The sequence below is a fragment of the Myxine glutinosa genome, chromosome 9, assembly GCF_964187855.1.
Source record: "Myxine glutinosa chromosome 9, kmMyxGlut1.1, whole genome shotgun sequence".
Lineage (NCBI taxonomy): Eukaryota > Metazoa > Chordata > Myxini > Myxiniformes > Myxinidae > Myxine > Myxine glutinosa.
Genome location: NC_136269.1, coordinates 117,113,904 through 117,121,311, shown reverse-complemented (window position 1 = coordinate 117,121,311; position 7,408 = coordinate 117,113,904). Strand labels below are relative to the sequence as shown.

The 7,408-nt window shown below is 43.9% G+C and overlaps 1 protein-coding gene across 1 annotated transcript in view; it reads right to left on the bottom strand.

Moving 5' to 3' along the window:
- Nucleotides 1-461: 461 nt before the first annotated feature.
- KIF6 (kinesin family member 6) overlaps nt 462-7,408 on the bottom strand; it is a 47,180-nt gene continuing 40,233 nt past the window's right edge. Inside the window, exons 18-21 of the mRNA XM_078785125.1 lie at nt 5,951-6,095; nt 2,783-2,880; nt 743-849; nt 462-504 (exon numbers count right to left, since the gene is read on the bottom strand). Of these exons, the coding sequence (XP_078641251.1) occupies nt 488-504; nt 743-849; nt 2,783-2,880; nt 5,951-6,095 (367 nt within the window). The 3' untranslated portion in view covers nt 462-487. The remainder of the gene's footprint in view (nt 505-742; nt 850-2,782; nt 2,881-5,950; nt 6,096-7,408) is intronic.

Here is a 7,408-nt window from a genome sequence, read left to right as displayed (position 1 = left end):
GAATTCTATCTCGGAGTGCTACGGACAGTTCCTTGGACTTAATGGTGGAGTTTCTGCTCTAACATGCACTGTCAACTGTGGGAGCTTATATAGAAAGGCATGTTTCTTTCTGAATCGTGCCCAATCAATTAAATTGGTCAGAGCTGGACTCCAATCAAGTTGTAGACATCTCAAGGATGATCCAAGGAAATTTGATGCACCTGAGCTCAATTTGGAGTTTGATAGCAAAGGTGGTTGAATACTTATTGACTCAAGCCATTTAAACTTTTAATTTTTAATTATTTTGTGAAAATTTCTGGAAAAAAATTTCACTGACATTATGGGTGTTATGTGTAGATAAGTGACAAAAATATCAATTTATTTCCATTTTAAATTCAGGCTGTAACACAAGAAGATGTGAAAAAGGTCAAGGGGTGTGAATACTTTCTGAAGGCACTAAAATGCATTAAGGTGTGATACCAGTGCGCTGCCTTCCCACCATTGCTCTTCATTTCTTTCCACGATCTAAGAGAAATAAGAGAAAATTGATTTGTATTTCATAGCAAACGCAAGTATTTTGATTGGCTACTGCACCGGTTATTGGCTACTGCAAACGCAAGTGTAACCTTACTGCATTGGCGGATGGAATGGCCGACTGCAAAGCCCACGGCACGTTAACTTTTCTGTATTGCACAAGTTCATCCATAGTGGTGTGGTTAGTGTGATGTTGGACTTCCAATATGTACTTTTGCTTTACCCGTACCATTCTGCTGCAGAACAGCTTGTCTGGCTTGAACAAATGCGAGTATGTCTGCATCGATCTTGCTGTCCCCCGTTAGAGGAATCTGTGTTCCTGCGGTGCTATTTGACCTGAATAGGATTTTGAGAAATAGGATTTCCTGTACATTAGAACCTCCATTGGTTCAAAATGCAGTGCCTATAGAAAGTCTACACCCCCTTTCAAGATTTTCACCTTTTGTTGCCTTATAACCTGGAATTAAATTGCATTAAATCAGACTTTTTCCACTTTTACTTACACATCGTAACCCACAACTTCCAAGTGAAAAACAAATTCTACAAACTTCAGAAAATTAATTTAAAATACAAAACTAGAATATCTTGGTTGGATAAGTGTCCACCCCCCTTGTAAAAGCAATAATTGTAAGTTAGCTCAGGTGTAACCAATCACCTTAAAAATCACACACAAAGTTAATTGGCTTCCACCTGTGTTAAATTGTAGTGATTTGTGGTGATTCTGATTATTTCAGAATAAAATCAGTGGTTTCTGCTGGGTAGTGCATTTCACATCAAAGACTCAACTATGAGCACCAAGGAGCTTTCAAAAGACTTCTGGGATAAAGTTTTGGAAAGGCACAGATCAGGAAAGAACAGAAGAACCACCTTTAGAGGCCATTTTCCCCCGCAGAGCAGGGGTTGGCCTTTTTCGGGCACTGTGGCCCCGTTTTTGAAGCAATGTTTTATGGCCGGATACCCTTCTTGCTGCCAAACCTGTTAGTCGCATCTTGAGACACACAGGGAATTGCCAGTAAACTGGTACTCAAAAAGGCACAGATCAGGGATGGGTATAAAATATTCAAAGGCCTTGAATATCCCTTGGAGCACAGTCAAGACGATCATTAAGAAGTGGACAGCAAATGGTACCATCAAGACCCTGCCTAGATCAGGCCGTCCCTCCAAACTGGATGACCAAGCAAGGAGGAGACTGATCAGAAAGGACACCGAGGCCAATGGCAACTTTGAAAGGGCTTCAGGCCTTTATGGCAAAGACTGGTCAAAGCATGTGACAACAATATCCCAAGCACTCCACAAGTCCGGCCTGTACGGTACGGTGGCAAGAAGGAAGCCATTACTCAAAAGAGGCCACCTTGAGTCCCATTTGAGATATGCAAAAAACCACTCCAGCGATTCTGATGTCATGTGGCAAAAAATTTTGTGGTCTGAAAAAACCAAGATGGAACTTTTTGGTCTAAATGCAAAATGTTAATGTTTGGTGCAAACCCAACACAGCACATCACACAAATAAAACCATTCTTACTGTGAAGCATGGTGGTGGCAGCATCATGTTATGGGGATGTTTCTCATCAGCAGGGACTGGGGCACTTGTCAGGATAGAAGAGACAATGGATGGAGCAAAATACGGAAAAGTCCGAGAGGAAAACCTGCTGCCCTCTGCAAGAAAGCTGGAATTGGGACGGAAGTTCACCTTTCAGCATGACAATGACAATGGCCCGAACTACACAGCCAAAGATACACGGGAGTGGCTAAGGAACAAAAAGATAAATGTCAATGAGTGGCCCAGTCAGAGCTGTGACCTAAATCCAATCGAAAATCTGTAGCATGACTTGAAAATTTCTGTCCATCAACGTTCCCCACACAACTTGACTGAGCTTGAACAGTTTTGTCCAGAAGAATGGGCAAATATTGCCTTGTCAAGGTGTGCAAAGTTGGTAGAGACCTATCCCAACAGACTGACAGTTGAAATTGCTGTCAAAGGTGCTTCCACCACATATTAACTCAGGCGGGTGGACACTTATCCAACCAAGATAATCTAGTTTTGTATTTTTCATTACTTTTCTGAAATTTGTAGAATTTGTTTTTCACTTGGAAGTTGTTGGTGACGATGTGTAATTAAAGGTGGAAAAACTCTGATTTAATGCATTTTAATTCCAGGCTTTAAGGCAACAAAAGTTGAAAATTATGCAAGGGGGTGAAGTCTTTCTATAGGGAATGTACATGTCATTATTCTGTGAAGGATCACTTTGGAGGGATGGTGGGAGCTTACCCCAGAGGAAGGAGCTGATCGGGTGGAGGAACTGACTGCTCGTGTGGGGTCCTCGATAAGGTGTTTGGTGATCGTGGTTCCTCAGACCACTGTGGTTCCTGCAAGAGCAGTAAAGGGCACTCGTTATAAATTCACATTCGTTATAAATATAAAATTTGATCTCTGAACTATACTCTGGTACTGAGAGTGCTGTGAGGTGTGGTGGCTCCATATCTGACATTTCCAGTTGTTAGTGGAGTTCGGCAGTGGTGTGTACTGGCTCCCACACTCTTCAGTGCTTGTATGGACTGGATTCTGGGGAGGATGTCGGAGAGGTCAGGCAGTGGTGCATCGTTTGGGAGTGTCAAGATCTCTGACCTTGATTTCGCAGATGATGGAATCATCTTTGTGGAGACGCTGGATATTCTTACGGGGGCCCTCCAGGCACTGAATGAGGAGGTGGAGCCACTGGGACTACGGATGTCGGGTCAAAACCAAGATCCAGGCTTTCAATGACATCTTGGATGATGCTGTCTTGTCTGTGCCTGTCTATGGCGGAGATGTTGAGGTCACGAAGAGATTCACTTACCTTGGCAGTGTCATTCATGTCTCCGCATGTTGGGAGCCAGAGGTTGATAGACATCTGGGTCGGGCCTGGGGAGTCGTGGATTTACTGGATTCTATGCAAGAGGACGACAGTCAAGAGTATGTAAGTCCTTGGTGCTTCCAGTCTTGCTCTATGGATGCGAGACTTGGACCCTCACCAAAGGCCAGAGAATGAGACTTAACTCTTTCAGAACCAAGTCTCTTCAGAGAATCCTTGGCTATCGCTGGTCGGACTTTGTGTCCAACGAGCGGTTACTGAGAGAGACTCAGATGAGATTTGTTACCTGTATGGTCCGTGAGCGTCAGCTGCGGCTGTATGGACATGTGGCTCGTTTTCCATACGCTGATCCAGCTCACCAGATACTCGCAGCAAGGGAGCCTCGTGAGTGGAGGAGGCCAACGGGTCGACCGCGTACTTCGTGGTTGCAGCAGGTTGATCGGTATCTCAAGGAGATAGGGATGGGCCAGGCTTCAGCCTAGGGGATGGCCAGACGGAAGCCGCTGGAGTACCGTTGGAAAGTGGATGTGGCGACACGCTGCTCCGGTGCATACTCCCATACCTGACCCGACCTGACCTGTTATAAATTCATTGTGCACGAGCCATGTTTCTACCTCAAGTCAAACCATGAAAGGAATTGTTTATTTTTTTTTCTTCTACAGTTTATGGCTGGTGTAGGTTATTGGTCTCATCCACATTTACTTGAAGTTCTTCATTCTCCATCATCTGTGCTTGTTGCTCTGTTTCAGCTGTCAAGATCAAATCATCATCGTATAATAACTCCCAAGGAAATCCTACTCCGAGCTCTTGAGTTCCACCAACTCGAGAAATAAACTAGAGAGTTCATAGAACACCTTACCCCGCACAGTCTTGAGAAACAAAATGGGTGTATCCGATGCTGACCTGTTATAAGGTCTGTAGATCTGTTATAAGGATGGGTGGGGTCTGCAAACAGACAATTTGATTGGTCTTGATGACATAAAATGCCGTAATAGTTTGTCCAAGTACTGCCATTACGGAAGGGTTTTGAAAGCGCAAAAAGGTGATTTGTGTTCTACAGTGTTCAAGTATATCATTCAATTGAAACTAAAACGGCACTCAGTAGAGCGCACACCTCCGCCAGGCTGAACAGTAAGTTTACGTTTTGTATCCCACTGATAGGCCGCATCTGGATTCGGACCTGAACCAAAATGTAATCGGCTTCTTCTTGTCACCAAACCAATTCATCCACCAAGTTTTGTCATAGCTCGTCCACAACTTTTTGAGATGTGATATATTTCGTGTTTGGCCCTATCACTTAATGGTGAAGAATCACTTATAATTAAAGAAAAACTCTCGTATCTGGATCCAGATTCGAATCTTCACTAAAATTGAAATGATTTGTCCTTTTCACACACCCAACCTGTCCACCAGGTTTCGTCCAAAGCCGTCCATAAGTTTTTGAGATATCCTGCTATATATCGGTTTTAGCCCTATCCATCACTCAATGGTGAAGAATCACTTTAAAATTTCTCTGATCCGGATTCGAATCCGGATCTTCACCAAAATCGAATCATTTCTTCCTCGTCACATACACTACCTCTCCACCAAATTTCGTCCGAATCCACCCACAACCTTTTGAGATATCTTGTTCACAAACAGACAGACAGACAAACATAACCTCCATCCACCCTTGGTGGCGGGGGTAATAAATGGAAAGAGTTGGGAGGTATTCCAACAAACAAATTTATGCCGAAGGCGGTAAAGGCAACCAGTGTATTTATCATGTATAACGCCAGTCCCATTGTAATGTTGTGAAACATGGACCTTGAGGATGGAAGATGAAAATAAGAGAAATAAAAGAGATGAGGTTGTTAAGACTGATGTTTTGAACTTCATTGAGATATAAGCAACGGAGTGTGAATCTTGTAAACTTGCAGTATCGAGATCAAATTGAGGTGAAGGATTTGTCATGTAGCTAATAGTGTTGAGGATGAACCTATTAAGGACATAGTAAGTTTTGAGGCAAATCGAGGCAGACCAAAGAAAACATGCGTGAATGTGTGAAAAACAACATTAAAATAATGTCTCAAGAAAGAAGTTGCGAATGATATTATTGGTAAAAATGCCAGTGGTATAGAAAAGGCCCCTTTATATAAGGGTATGTGCCATGTGGCAAAGTAGAGAAAAGAAGGGACATTCCATAGCATGTAGAAAATACCAAACAATAGAAAAGAAGGGACGTTCAAATAAATATTGTGTGCATGCTGGACTACCCTTGTGTTCTTAGGAGGAACCTTAGGAGGTAATGCCCTGGAAAAGTTAATATAAAGGGGTGCCAATTTGATTCATACAGATACATGAAGAAGTAAATGTATTTTATTTGCCAGATGTAGGGAGTTTTAAGGTCATACAAATTTTAAAATAAAAAGGTCCATATCAACCTTGAGCCATGCTTGTATTTTTTGGAATTTGTCAATGCTCATTTTGAAGATTGCTGCAAAATCACAAAATACTGTGATGTGGGAACGATGGAATGAGTCCCGAAGGCATCACGAAGATTAATTGGGACTACATAGGTTACATGCCATAATTATTCGAACCACCTGCGTGAATATCGCTTCGGCCGTCCGTGTGGTCCACCAGGTGTTAAATTCCTTCTGCAGCCTCAGCTTGGCTTTTTCCAGCAGGTGGTGCAGGTGCTCTATCTCTGACTTCAGGAGCTTCAGTTCTTTTAAGCCTGCATTATACCTGTCAGGGAAGAAGGATGAAAATAACGTTTTAGTACATCAGCTGCAGTTTAAATCTGCACTGCTGGAGGAAGAGTTTGATTAAAAATATTGTCGTGTGTCTGCCGTGCAGTGAACACCGCAAGGCGACACGGATGACCAAACGAACTTTAACTCCGAGGCATTCAGTGAAAAATGATGGCGTTCTTTACACGCGAGGGAAAGGAGAATGACAAACTTACCTGGACGGCTCCACCAGACGTCTTTGCACCTGCGACAACTAACTCAAACTGACACGGAATTCAAATTGCAACAAATAAACAGGTTTCATGAAAATAAATGCCAGCAAACAAGAAAATGCACGATAAAACTAATATCCTAAATGGGACGTCCCCACCCAGACCTGTATACAGACAAAGGGGAAAAATAACTGGAAAATAAATATGTGTGTGTGGGCACTTAGCTCTGAGCGTCTCTTGAACCTCATCAGGAATCGTCCCGGATAGTCACAGGCCTCCACATCCTTGTGCGGGAACCATAAGCTGCACTGCCCGCAAGCGGGAACTAGGCCTTGCCATGCAGTCCGCTTCTCTCGCCGCCGAGCGCGAAGTCAGCAGGCCGCACCCATTCCACTCACCCCTGCTCGTCCCTGTCGATCTTGTTCACCAACACCGACGTGCCAAGGAAAGGAAAATGCGGCCGTGCCTTCAATCGGAACCCCACGCAAAGAGAGCACACAAATGCGTCCGCCTTCCACCTCCAAGTCCAGCTCAAGAGGCACCGTATGTGTGACCGTTCACTATGGAGGCCAGCTCAGAGAGAGAAAAGCCACAAGAAACCAAATTGTCCGGGAGACGACCGCTTGCAAACCACAACCCAGAAAGCGAGAGACAAAATGTCCGCCCTTCAACTCCTTTGTACTCAAGGCTCTGACGTCATTTGACGATGTCTGCGTGTCCACTCCTATCAGCTAGTGCCACCTCATCGCTCTTGGTGTCCTGACCAATCGCTGCTCTTTGGGGCATGGCCTCCCGAACCTGCCTGCTTGATGTGGTGACTTGGCTGCTAGCAGTGCCAGCGGTATTGTTCAATGTCTTGTTCCGGTCAATTTTATTTAGTGTTATCAATGCGCGATTTCTTAGCTTGTGTGTGTGCTGCGTTGTCATAAGCAACAGAGGAAAAATAACAGAGGCCATTACATACAGGGGATTAATTACCCATAATCCCTAACTAATTAACATAACCCCACCCCTTGTGATGGGAACGAAGACACGCGCTTACACGACATCCGGTCTAAACGAATTTCCTACTTATGATACATGGAGTTTCTTCTTC